This window comes from Centroberyx gerrardi, chromosome 2, assembly GCF_048128805.1.
Source record: "Centroberyx gerrardi isolate f3 chromosome 2, fCenGer3.hap1.cur.20231027, whole genome shotgun sequence".
In the NCBI taxonomy this organism is placed as follows: domain Eukaryota; kingdom Metazoa; phylum Chordata; class Actinopteri; order Beryciformes; family Berycidae; genus Centroberyx; species Centroberyx gerrardi.
In genome coordinates this window covers 14041317-14055615 of record NC_135998.1, presented here as the reverse complement: position 1 = coordinate 14055615, position 14299 = coordinate 14041317, and the positions used below count along the sequence as shown (strand labels likewise).

General features: G+C 40.8%; 1 protein-coding gene across 1 annotated transcript; it reads right to left on the bottom strand.

Moving 5' to 3' along the window:
* Positions 1–1748: 1748 nt before the first annotated feature.
* Positions 1749–14293, bottom strand: LOC139913329 (programmed cell death 1 ligand 1-like). Its single transcript, XM_078287004.1, has 10 exons — positions 14129–14293; positions 10953–11012; positions 10386–10645; positions 9508–9601; positions 8889–9155; positions 7404–7514; positions 5735–5803; positions 5309–5362; positions 4907–5018; positions 1749–2584 (listed from the first exon to the last, which is right to left on the bottom strand). Exons 2-10 carry the CDS (start codon positions 11005–11007, stop codon positions 2119–2121), a joined length of 1488 nt encoding a protein of 495 aa, XP_078143130.1. The 5' UTR covers positions 11008–11012; positions 14129–14293; the 3' UTR covers positions 1749–2118.
* Positions 14294–14299: the final 6 nt, after the last annotated feature.

The following is a 14299-nucleotide window of genomic DNA, read 5'->3' as shown; positions in this document are numbered from 1 at the left end:
TTCAAGTGGTTTACTGACTGGTGCATGGCTCTATGAACAACTTCCTATAAAACAAAATTGCCGGTGTTGAGTTAACTCTGAAAGTGTTAAAGTGTCTGTAGCGTTTACATGCTGCTCCAGTGTCTGAAGTCGTCTTAACAACAAACACACACCTGTAGACAAACACACACACCTTTTATTTTATAACACATTGGAACTTTGTTTATAAATATGCTAAACTTCTTGATGCTGCTGCTGCTATGATGATTAGTATTAATGATATTCTAGTGCGCAGTAACAAACTGCCTTAGTAAGCTCTTCAAGTGGTTAGTATTTAGTGACTTGTATGGCAGATTATCATGCCTCATTTGACTGGTGCATGGCTCTATAACAACTTCCTATAAAACAAAATTGCCAATGTTAATTCATTTGACTCTGAATGTGTTGTTGTGTGTTTGTTGTTGAGAAGACTTAGGACACTGGCACAAAAACTACAGACATGTTGTTCATAGAGCCATGCACCAGTCAAATGAGGCGTGAGCTTCAGTGTGCAAGTGAGTCCACTCTACACTGATTAACACTGGAAAATTCTGCTGTTTACTGTAACTGCTGGTGCTTTGCTCAGTCAACTTTATTTGCACAGCTCTTAATCACATTTACAACCTCAGCTACACTGAAACCCAATAAACCCCACAATGTCATTATTGTGTACATTTGTAGCTGAGTCACTTGTGTTTTGTAACACCAAGGTTTAAGGAACAAGGAAATGAGCTGCACATGCAACTGTCTCCATGCATGCAAGGCACATTCAATGTCTAATGCAACATAATAGCAGTGGTGTGTATCATGTGTGCAGAGCTGGTATGAACATTACACTGCCAACTATTTCCCTGATCAACAAGTTCTCCCATGTGATGGTGACAAAGCAGCAACGCACAACACTCATTTTTCAAATGTTACTAATGTTGTTTTGTTTATTGTCTGCTGACTAAAAATAGTTGAGGTTAAACACATCAGTGCAAAAGCAAAGTCATCTTGTTTACCATGAGGAACTTTTTGACTTTTTGATGATGATCATATGATGGTGGTTATGACCTATCATGATTATGATCATCGTGCCGTTATCAGTGCCAACTTTTTCCCTGAGCAGCAAGTTCTCCCATGTGATGGTGACAAAGCAGTAACACACACGACACTCATTTTTCAAGTGTAATGTTAGTAATGTTGTTTTGTCTATTGTCAGCTGACTAAAAATAGTTGAGGTTAAACACATCAAGTGAGTGCAAAAAGACAGTCATCTTGTTTAATGACGTTGGCGACAAAACTGGTAAGAGAAGGAGCTATAACTCGTTTAAAGCTATAAAACGCAATATAGGACAAGATGCTAAGAGGTTGAAGATCAGAACTATCCATAAATTAGGTCAAATAAAGGAAGAAACTGGTGACTCCACTGCTGCATCAACTACCAGAGAATGCAAACCATGCAGTACTTCTTCCTTTTCATGTATTAGTCTTGTGTTACTGGGAATCTGAATGATGAGCCCTTGCCAGGAAAGCTCACAACATCCTTTTTTACACTTTTGGTGCTTTGCTTGCATTCTAGAAAACGACCTCTCTCTTTTTTTTGTCAACTGAGACAGAACAGAAACAGAAACTGAAACAATCCTAATCATTTATAAAGTGTTAGTAGTATCAAGTCTACTTTACTGGTAGGAGAGGGACTGATGTGCAGCTGAAAATCACTTTCAGGGGTTTCATGAGAAGTGGGTCCAAATCTAAGGTGGATTACCAGTAACATCACAGAGTTTCAACATACCCAACATAAGGAGCTGGGGTGCATTCTTTGATTTCAAAAGATGAGAACGATAAAAATGAGTACTTGGCAATGGCGTGAAAAATGAGAAGAATTTTAATATAGGATTTATTTATGGCTATTTTACAAGCATGAATTTACAAATCTGGCAGCATTTCTGGGGTTTTATCAAAGTCTCAGTACATTTTCATAACCATTCAATACAACACACTGTAGAAGACAAGATCATACATATATGTTAGTACCAAGACGTTTGATGTCTAAACTTGTTAAAATGTAACATGACGTTAATGTATTTGTTTGTCACAATCTCCGTACTTAACAGTCTATATTTGGAGCTTCAGAAACCCTCTTGTCCCGACAATCTCCTTGAGTTTGGGGCAGTGTCCCGGGCAGGCCGTGACCAGCACCCTGCATCCCTCTTTCTCTCTTAGAAACCTCCTCAGGGACTCATCCAAATCCTGGTTCCCTTCTCTGTAGCCATCAAACAGCAGCAGGACCTCCCTGGACCCACTCAGCACAGTCCTTAGGTCGCCCTCTGTTGATATCTTCTCCCCGAGAGAAAGTTGTGTCATTATTCCCTGAAACAAGTCGCCCTTCACGTTGCTGCCATCCACAGAGAAGAGGAGATGAAGGACACTGAGTTGTAGGAGGGCATGAGTTGGCCCCTCGGCCCAGGAAGACACCAGGATTTGGGCTACGGCGGTCTTCCCGCTCCCTGGGGGTCCCTCCAGGAGAAGTGTCTCTCCAGCTTCTGGGAGTAAGGCTTGAAGACTCACAGGTTGGCCCTCGCTGAAACGACAAGCAGAACCAAGAATGTAAGTCTGCAGTATATAAAAATACACAAGGATAGGCTGACACCCTGATGATCGGCTCTAGATGTCAACCAAATGTGTCTTTCCACAAATTTTCAACTCTTACACTGTAACAAACGCGCACTTTGTTACCCAATACTTTGCACTATTTGCACATTTATATTGTACATTGGTCTATTCAGTAGTTTACACAGCATAATTTGCACAGTTAAACATTTGCACAGATTTAATAATTGCACAAAGAGTCATTATTGAAAGTATTTTATTGAAAATTTTACTAAACATTTTAAGTTGTTTGTGAGGTTAATCTTGTCTTGCTGCAGCAGTTACTCAGTGTGGGCAAGGATGATTAAAGCTCTACCTGTGGAAGGAAACAAACAAGTGTTAAGTTGATTGTTAACCTGACATGAAACGGGTTTTCACTGTCTGGCTAACAAATGCCATGATTTGGTATGGGGCTTGTGCAATACTATAGTGGTGCAATGTCAAGTGTTCTAATTGTTGGTTTATGCAATCACTTACCTGTGTTGTCTTGTCTGTGTTCCAGGGTGTTTGGGCAAAAGAGCTCCCCGGCACCTGTATATAGTCCGGGGAGGGACCATGTGATATAGTTCGGGGAGGGACCATGTGATATAGTTCGGGGAGGGACCATGTGATATAGTTCGGGGAGGGACCATGTGATATAGTTCGGGGAGGGACCATGTGATAGGATAGCTAGGATAGATACGGTACTGTGTAATTGGACTAAAATATGTACTATTGTTTATATGCTGTAATATTAATTTGTTTGTTTGAGAGCAAGATCTGTTGTTTTGTATGTATTAAGACAGATAGGATGGTAGGTTAAAGGGGAAATATATTGTATTGGTGAATGCCATTGTTAAGTGTCCCATTGTTGGTAGCGTCCATGTTGATTACCTGTTGCTACCTTTAGTCCTGCCATGTTGAACCAGTTTTGTTGCTGTCTTTTTGTGAGTGGATAAAACACCTTGGTGGTTGCACCTTACTACCGCCTCTTTGCTGTGAATCCAGCCGCTAATCGGGTATTCCTAACACACAGATTCATTTGCATTACTATACTTGTGAGGACCTTCATTTATCACATTCATTCCCTAACCCCAAACCCCTGACCACGACCTTCATCACTACATGCTTAACCTTAATCTTTACCCAAAACCCAATCCTGATTCTGACATTAACCTTAAACCCAAGCCCTAACCCTAACCTCACCTTAACCTTAACCCTTAAACCTAATCCTAACTGAAACCTTAAAGGGAAAATCCACCCCAAAACACTTAAACGCTGTCAAAAACAGCTGTTAGCGATGTACTTTGCATTTCTGGGCCCACTTTGTTGTCTGATGGTTTGTTTTTCTTATTACCGCGCATAACTGGCCAAACATGGAAGTGACCGAAACATTTTCAGCTATCTAAAACAGTAAATGTCAGGTTTTGGTGTCAGTCCCTCATAATAAAAGAGCAAGGGCTTCTTTCTTCTTTCCATTTTACACCGACGTTCAACAATCATACAGGGAGAAATCCATCGTAGAAGAGGCAGAGAGACCAATTTCTCAACCGACAGCAGCCTCAATAGACCAGAATGCAATGCGGCCACTTGCGTTTTGAGTAAGGGGCGCAACTTTCTCGACTGGAAAAACTTGCTCTCTTGCTCTTATTGTGCAATCGCTATCGTTATCGCGCTCTCCACCTACCTAAAACCCACAGCTCAATGGAACAAGTTGACACCTGTTCACACCTGTTGTCCCGTTCATGGTTCATGTTTCATGGTCGAAAGGGAAATGTAGGGAAATCACTAACTGAAGTAGAGGTAGATGAGACAAGTTCTGGGAAGGTGCATAGGCCTATGCCAAAAGGTAAATTACAACATTTCATCACAAAGTAACTACTGGAACGCACTGAACATCACAGATTGATGATATATATATAGAGTAAGAGGATCTGAGGATGTGATTTTCCTTTAACCGTAAAAACCCTAATTCTAATCTTAACCATAATTTTATCCTCCAAAATATAGAAATACAAGAACACGTACACACACGCATGCACACACACACACACATACACATACACACACACAAATGGTTCATTTCAGTCTGTTTATAATTACACATAAATAGGAGGATGTAACGGGGTTTTCCAGCACAGGGACACTGATGTTTTTGTCAGGACACACCACCGATCAGCTCCCTCTCTATTTCCTTGTGTGGATACACACGCCACACACACACACACACACACACACACACACACAAAGATGAACATACACTTTGATGACTCACCTGTTCTGCAGTCTCTGTGGCAGCTTTTCCTGACAGAAGTGCCTCACCTCCATGCTGAGGGAGAATCTTGAGTAATGGGCTTTCAGAAACTCCCCCAGGGTTTCCACACTCTCTGTGCAAAATGTAACACAAAATTGTCAGCTACTTGACAGCTAACAGATCTCACAAAAAACACAAAACACAAAAATATTCATTACTGTAAATGTCATGAATCAGACTAGTTTCCTGTGGAAAGGATATGGCAGATGCTGACAGAGACAGAAAAGCAATGGGAAAATTCTCCATTGATGCAAGCTTTGCAAAAAAAATGGGAGTTCTGAATAAAATGGGAAGCTGAATGATATTAGTGATGATATAAATACCCATATCCCTTCTCAAAAGTCCCTTATCAGCATCAGTTACCTTCAGTATAAATGACAGTTTTCTCCTTCTCCCTTAGTGTATTTATTTGTAGACCTAATAGAGAAGAACAGCTGTGTTAGTTAGAAGGCCAACATACAGAGTAACATTCACACAAATACTAAATCAATTAACTTCAATTAATAAGTCAGTAATTCAACCATTGTTATGTTGGCTGAAATAGAAATATGGCGGCATAAACTCAGTCATTTACACCTCAAGTTTTGAATTAAATGAAATGAATGCAAGTAATACACAGCATATATTCTTTCTAGTGTACAACTTCATTTGTAGGTCACCATTTTTTGCAAAACACCTTCGCCCTCTAACAAAAATATCAGTGCCGCTTGTGATTTGCAACATGCAAGAGCTTATGCTGCAATTTGATTTTTTAATCAACTGTAGGCTACAGCCCCTACTCAGACTCACAGGCAGTAGCAGCAACCGGATCATGAACCAGAAGGTTCCTGGTGCTGGGCGTCCCGGTACGTCTGGACCCTAAGGAAGAAAAAAATCACTATTTATGTACTGTATGTATGTATGTATGCGTGTGTGTGTGTGTGTGTGTGTGTGTGTGTGTGTGTGTGTATGTGTGTGTGTGTGTGTGTGTATGTATGTATGTATGTACTGTAAGTATGTATGTATGCATGTATGTATGTATGTGTGTGTGTGTGTGTGTGTGTGTGTGTGTGTGTGTGTGTATGTATTTATGTATGTATGTACTGTAAGTATGTATGTATGCATGTATGTATGTATGTGTGTGTGTGTGTGTGTGTGTGTGTGTGTGTGTGTGTGTATGTATTTATGTATGTAAGTAGTTGTATGCATATACACAATTCATAATAGTAATAATAAACACAATTTTTCTAAATAGAGTTACAAATCCCTTTATAAATGATACAAGCCAGTAAGATAAGAGAGATGTCAGACATGAATTAAAAACAGGTTTGCAGAAAAACAACAGGTGAATACAATCATATTAAAATTATTATTTGGAAGAGTTTGGAAAAGTTTTGGAAAGTGTTTTACATTTCTATATGTTTAACAAGAAGGTTATTTATATTATGACATGATGTGTGATTATGATGTGATTTATATTCTTTTATTTTCTGTCGGTATATGCTGCAGAACAACTTGCCTCTCTCATTGTTCACCCTTTACTGGCACTAGTTTAAAACTGTTGTTGGAGGTTTCCATTCCCTTAATTGAAATAATATTTCTTTTAATAATCAGGTTCACACATTCATTTACAGAAACACAATGTGTAATAAGCCTACTACTGAAATTATTGCAGTGTGTTTCGGGGATTGTGAACAATATCAATTTGCTAAACTGAGAAACCACCCACACATTTACAAACATTCTCAAATTCCCCGGTCACGGAAACCAAGACCTGGTTGGGTGTTTCCAAACTTGGTTCTCACAGACGTCAATTCCAAAAAGCTAAGTCATGATCTCACATGCTAACATAAGTCACATGCCAACAAAACTCCCTCATGAGCCCTATGTCTATATTGATTGCCTAAAGGCTAAAGGCATTGCTACGGCAGATTACTTCCTCTTTTGAGTGCCAAAGTGACTTGACTGTTTTGGAAAGCACTGATACAAGCACGTACACGCAGCAAAGGATGTGTGGAAATCTTTACTGTATAAATTACACAAATATTTTACTGTAGGTACAGGATTCCCTCCAGCCATGTAAGAAAAAATCAAGAAAAATACCAATAAACTTTCCTGGCCTGCTGTGGCTTTGACAAAGAAAGGATGAATCAATCATGGCAACTAATTGAAAAGAATGTGGTGTAGCTTACAATGTTAGACAGTTATTTCATTATTATTTAATTAATTTATTAACATGTCATGAGGACATTAGTCATTGTAGCCTTTAATGTCACTGTATCAAGTGGATTGTGGCAATGTAAGCTAAAACAATGTGAAGACACGAAAAGGAAATAAAGGAGAGACGGATCTCTAGTTAACACTAATGTTGTGTCAGATTATTACACCTATATTCTGTGTATTGTTGTGCATGTTATGAGTTATTTGCTACTGAACCTGGTACTGTAATGTCTTTGCAAAGAATTGCGTGATTGATTACCTTTTTGCCGTCGATAGGTGAGCACTGCAACAATAATAACAACCAGAACCACCACTGTGCACAATGCAATGACGAGAGCATCATTTCTGACAGTCGTTATTGGGATTTCATCTGTGAAAAAGAGTGAAAACACAGAAAGGTTATCCTTGAAATGTACCAAAAAACAGCTACAGCATCGTATGAAATTCGGCAATGACAGGGTCAGCTGGAAACATAGATAATTGGCATTTGGTTTGCTAGGAATATTTTTAGCAGCTATGGTGTACTTGGGAAATAACCAAATATGCCAAAGACACACTGGCCCGAACTTCCCCTTATTGGTCAAAACCTTAAAAAAAACAAAACTGTATTTTTCTATTTGTCTGACAGATGGTCAGACAGATAGAAATTGTCACAACCCTTGAATGATAATCCTGTCTTTTGATTAATTGTGTGAGGAAAATATCGTAGTTTCTTTGTGTTCCTATCTATTGTTGCATTTGTTTTGTTTGATGCATCTTCTTTCATATCAAAAGATATCGCTGTTATCTGATTTAGTTTTGTCTTCAACATAAATTAACTGTTATGGACAAAATTCAGAGACGTGCCCCCAAAAAACACACACAAAAACTTATAGGGACAGATGCTCTTTCAGCATATCTGCAGGTGTTTGAGTGCAAACATATACACACCTGAGCAAAGAAAACATGTGCAATGTGCATACATACACATATGCAAATAATAATAAGCCTTCACATACATATACACAGATAAACAAAACATTTACATACACAGACATACATAGCCTACGCACACACACACACACACAGATACACACACACGTCACTAAACCTCGCATGGATACAAGAGCAGTGTGGAAACACACCTCTGTCACAGCACTCCTACATACTGCCATCTCACACGGTGCAAACACCCAAACACAACCTACAGTTTCTACTGAAAGGCAGAGTAAAGCGTTCACAATCATATTCTCAAATATCATGTTTACGTCTTCATCACACATTTGATGTGGGTGGGCACCAGTCATGAAGAGATCTCAATCAAAGCAAATATGACAGGAAACAGCAGTTGACTGTGAAAAACTGGTGGGTGATGACATTATATTTCCTCTGTTTATCTGCAAACGTTCGAGGCTTCGCCTACTGATTCCTGCAACAAGAACCTACTCTGCCTGCTGACTGTAATAAACTTTTCTGATAGAAAGCACCAGAACAAGTTAGGACAATTCTGCTGCAGTTCTCTCTCATTTTCTCTCACCTCATCTGTGGGTGGCATGAAGGAATTTTCTATGCCAAAATACTGAAGCAAACAAGGCCCCTGTCTATTTGCCCTGCTTCTCACTTGCATATTTTGTCTTAATTTTCTCTATTTAAAAAAACAGTAACCTGATGAAAGTAATTACTTTTTTATTGCTAGAGTCCTCTCCAGTTAAAATGTCTGAGCATGGTCCAGGAAAGGAAGCCTTAAACAAAAATTGCATCATACCTGGAATATCAAACCTTGCAGAGGGGCCTCCATCTGTAAAGTTGCATGTGTAGTTGTTTTTCTCAGAGGATCTGACTTGTATCTTGCTGGTGACCCGAAAGAGTTGGTCTGGTGTTGTCACAGCGGAGGTGTTGGAGCTGATTCTCTGTATGTTTCTATCAGTCCAGATGACTGAGGCAGTGGGGTATCCCTCAGACTCGCAGGTTAGCTGCACCTCATCTCCCTCTGAAGATTTCTGGATGCGTTTAGTCACCGTTTTATAAGGTGCTGGGGGAGAAACAGATGAGAGGAATATAAACATACAGTAACTGCCTTGTATTTGTGAGACTTAATGGACATTTGGAATATTGGAGACGACAGGAAGAGGTTTTATGGGAATCCACATTAAAATGCACTAGTATGAGATGAATTCCGGCATGTTGCAGTTTGGGTAAGGGGACGATCTTGCGCAACAAAGCAACACTAGTCAAACTGAGTAATGCTGGTCTTACTTTCATTTTCAGTCTGAGTAATACTCTGCCCAGAAATGACCACCTATCTGGACATTGCGCAAGGCCATTCCCATATATCTGGAAAAAAAAATTCTATGATTACATTGTGACACAGACTTAGTACTAACCTTTGATGGACAAAGTTATTTTTTTATAATCAGCTACCCCCATCTGCACCAAACACTGGTAAGTCCCTGAGTCATTCATCCTGAGGTTGGACACCTGGGATTTGAGAAAAGAAGAAAGCAGAGTCCTTAGACATCCTAGTGGCTGGCTCATGAATTTTGTTGCATGTCGTCCCTCTCTCTCTCTCTCTCTCTCTCTCTCTCTCTCTCTCTCTTTATCTCTCATTTGCTGTCATTCTCTACTATACAGCCTTCTATCTAATGAAGCAGAAATGCCATAAGAATGAAAACTTTTCTGAATATCAACACCTGTCTCTCTGTGGAAGAGCCGTTCATTTTCGCAAATACTGACTGGACTCTCATCAATCATAGGAATAACATATATGAGTTTGTAGTTGTAAGGTTGAGTGGTATTGCTCTTTCAGTAGAGTCCACACACAGACCTGCTCCAATAGGGCGGTGAATTTATTAACACCAAACTAGAAACACCTCACAGAGGGAACGTCTCAGCGCAGCTCTTTGTCCACCTATCATTTTATTTTAAAGCAAGGCGTGCCGTCCTCTGTCCCTTCTCAGCAGCTCTTCCTCAGTATCTCAGACAGTATGGTGAAGACAGAAAGTAAGGCGGGAGGAATGTGACAATTTAACATGAGCTAGGACTCCCACACAGCTCCTAAGCCGTCCTGGGGCAATCAGCGGGACACCTGATTCTCACACAGTGATTTTGAGCTAGGATAAAAAAGGGATGGCATATGCACAGCGTGTAATGTCTCCTCCTTGTTTACCACATAATTTGGAGGGAATCTTCATAGAAAACAACCCGCTACCTCCCCTAACGCCACTAGGTAAATCTGAACACACCACCCACTGCCAATAATGACCTGTAACTTGGCCCGGCCTTGGCTCAGCTCCTCGGCGAGCAGCCTGACTCGGCCTCGGTACTGCGGGTCCTGGGATACCAAGTTCTCCACGCCGCTGTCCAACCGGTACACTTCCAGAGACGAGGCGGGAGTGATCCGGTGCCAGGTCACCGTCAGGTATTCGGTATTCAGCGGTTGGGGTTTGAACCTGCAGCCCATTACAACGTCGCCTCTGAACTCGGCCTCATAAGTGCGCTGTTCTGCCTCCACAGTGAACAAGGCTGCGGAGAGTTTAGAGGAAGTACGTACTATTAATAAGTAGCCTGTATGATGTCCAGATTAAAGCAATTTTGTTCTCCAGCCAGGACATGTTCAATGAAGGAGCAACATACAAGATGCAGCACTATACAGTCACTGAAGTAATTGTTGTGCTTACTATATTGTTTATATTTCAGTGGTAAATTGCCTCATGTATGTCAAATAGCAAAGTCTCATGTAGATGCAATCTTTCTGTATTTATACAAGTCTACAATATACTTGTACACATGCATGTATCAGTACATACACTATACACGGTACATTACATACCTGACAGAAATGGCCAAGACGTGACTTGCAAAAAGAAGAAGAGCGGCCAGTCCATTTGACCTAATGAAGAAATCAAGGGGAGTTTTATGCATTTGAAACCACTTGTTCCTGGTGATATGAGTCAGTTTACTGAATCAGACCGTATGTGAAGTCACCACAACATTCTGGTCTGGTCTGGTTTACTTAGTTTTATGATACACAGTCATTGCCATTTCGTGGTAAATAATCATCATCATGTTGCTGTGATATATATCATGTTATTCCTGAGTTAAGCATGAGTCAGCACTGGTGCAAACAAGCTGCAGAATTTTTACTTCCCTCTTGTTTCTGATAATGAAGCACAAGACTAGCACATGGACAATGCTTGTCGCCCTCTGGGACTATGTGCATGCACACACACACACACACACACACACACACACACAGAAAGACAGAGAGATGGGGAGAGAGACAGGGAGAGAGAGAGAGAGAGAGAGAGAGAGAGAGAGAGAGAGAGCAGTAACAACCTGCAGTCTGTTTCACAGTTAAGTTTCAACTGGTAATAAAGGTTCATATGACTTCTGTAGAAATGATTTCAGAGGATATCTGCCATTGTGTGAATGTTTTTATCCAAACCCCTCACATTAACGTGAGTGTTTACATTTTAGTCTTTTTCTTTACTCTTTACTCCCAGGTGAAGAAAATGATAAATATTCATTGTATGAAATTAAATATGTGCAGAAGCTCTGCAGAACATCCTTTGAATGTGGGTGAGCTGTCATTGATTATCAAGCTCAGTCAGCTGTTGTTGTGACTGTCACATAAGTCATGCAGCTATATGAAGACATCATCAAATTATGTATTAGCAGCAGTTGTTGAAGATCAAGTTCAAGTGAATTTATTTATATAGCCCTTCATCACAAGCATGTCTCAAAGGACTTTGCAATATGCTATCACCATACAAATGTAACTGCGGTAACTGTACCAGTCTTCACAGTACAGTCCCTCGGTCTCACCGGCACCAAGTCCTCCACCTGCCCCCTGGACCCCATTCCCTCCACCCTTGTCAAAGCTTGTCTCCCTTGTCTTAGCCCACTCATCACTGGCATAATAAACTCCTCCCTCACCTCTGGCAATGTTCCCTCTCCCGTCAAGCTTGCTGCCATCACACCCATCCTCAAGAAGCCTGGCCTGGACTCTGACAACGCCAACAATTTCAGACCCATCTCAAACCTCCCATTTCTTTCAAAAATACTGGAACGTGCAGGCGCCACTCAGCTCAAATAACACCTCCACGCCAACCAGCTATATGAAACATTCAAATTAGGCTTTCAAACACACCACAGTACAGAAACTGCCTCCTACTCTCCTCTGATTCCGGCTCCCTCAACATCCTCCTCCTCCTCGACCTCAGTGCAGCCTTCGACACCATCAACCACCCCATCCTCCTCAGTCGCCTGCAATCCTGCATTGGCATAACTGGTTCAACACTCTTGTGGTTCAAATCATACCTTTCCGATAGATTTCACTATATCTCCATCAACAACTGCAAATCCGACACCACCCCTGCCACCCACGGTGTCCCCCAAGGCTCGGTGCTCGGTCCCCTCCTCTTCATCCTCTACATGCTCCCCCTAGGTCACATCATACGGCGCCACGGACTACAGTTTCATTGCTACGCCGACGACACCCAGCTCTACATCTCCACCATAACCATCACTCCTGCCATTCTCTCCACCCTCACGAACTGCCTCACTGAAATAAAAACCTGGATGGAACAGCAACTTCCTCAAGCTCAACAGCAAAAAATTGGAAATCCTCATCATCGGCCCCAAATCCCTCTTCACCCTCCTCCCAGGACTTCTCACTCAACATCGACGGTCACACAGTCACAGCTTTCCCCCTGGTCCGTAACCTTGGCGTCACTTTGGATTCCACCCTCTCCTTCATCTCCGCAACATTGCTCGAATTCGACCCACCCTCTCCTTCTCATCCACGCATTCATAACCTCCAGACTAGACTACAGCAACAGCATCCTGTATAGCCTCCCTTCCACCGTCCTCCAAAAACTACAATACGTTCAGAACTCAGCTGCCCGGTTGCTCACCCACTCCAGAGATCACATAACACCCATCCTTCAACACCTTCACTGGCTCCCAATAAAGCACCTAATCCACTTCAAAATCCTCCTCATCACATACAAAGCTCTCAATAATAGAATAGAATAGAATAGAATAGATGTATTTCGAACATGTTAAATATATATATATATATATACATAAGAAAACAAAACAAGAATAACCAATAAAATTAACAGTAAACATATACAACAAATTATCAATAAACAACATAAATAAATAAATATTACATGTCCGAAATGGAGTAGGAAGAAGTAAAATACTTATTTGGTCCTATCCCTTTGCTAAACTTAATCAATGAACTTAATGTTTATAGTCCAACTATCCACCCCAGTGTCCATCATACACAACTTAAATAATTAATTAATCTTGCCCCCTCATACCTGATAAACCTTCTCCATCACCGAACCCCCACCCGCCACCTCAGATCAGCTGATGCCAACCTCCTGACCCCCATCACCAGGACCAAGCACCACATCTTGGGGGACAGAGCCCCGACCCTCTGGAACTCCCTCCCTTCACACATCAGAAACTCAGGACTCACTAACTTCATTCAAAAACAAACTCAAAACCCACCTTCTCAAAACGGCCTACAATATCTGACTCCCACAGCCTCTCCACAAATAAACAAACTGACAACTGGAAACCAAGCACTGTTTTTATCAATTCTACTCTACTAATATGCACACTCATGTCATTATTTTTATCATCTTCATTTATTATCATCACTTTCGTATCAATAGTTTTATGTATTTTTATATATTTCTTTTCTTTTTTTTCTCTTAGCTGTTGTAAAGTGTCTGAGTACCATGTAAAGCGCTTAAAATTAAAATTAAAATGCATTATAGTCCCACTCAGGTTCAGATTCAAACACTTGGCAAAGAAAACCATTGTGTTAAGAACTAACAAGGTGCTAAAATAAATACTGACAAAAAAATCACATAAAGAGGAAATGTTGCTCTAATTCAACCATGCAGGTTTATTAAATATTAAAATGTAAAATTGTAGAAAGCCATTCAGCAGTGGCTGTACACACAGTTAATAACGATGTGCTCTTACCTGCGGGTCATAAAACAAGCGGCTGTTCTCCACCGTTAGACCTTCCTTCCTGAAGTCTGATCAGCTTTAAGTAGCCTGCTTGAGTGTTGTCCGTCGCGCACGGATATGCGTATGCAAACACAAGGAGAGGATGTTTACTTTTACTTTTCAGCTTGTGGTAAAATCTAATAC

What these genes read in the sequence shown, in the direction of transcription:
- LOC139913329 (XM_078287004.1), bottom strand. Translation starts at nt 11,007, where the DNA reads ATGGACTGGCCGCTCTTCTTCTTTTTGCAAGTCACGTCTTGGCCATTT. An exon ending in AAGGCCGGGCCAAGTTACAG is followed by an intron (nt 9,602 to 10,385) that starts GTCATTATTGGC and finishes CTCAAATCCCAG; the next exon opens with GTGTCCAACCTCAGGATGAA. An exon ending in TCCGGTTGCTGCTACTGCCT is followed by an intron (nt 5,363 to 5,734) that starts GTGAGTCTGAGT and finishes CTTCTCTATTAG; the next exon opens with GTCTACAAATAAATACACTA.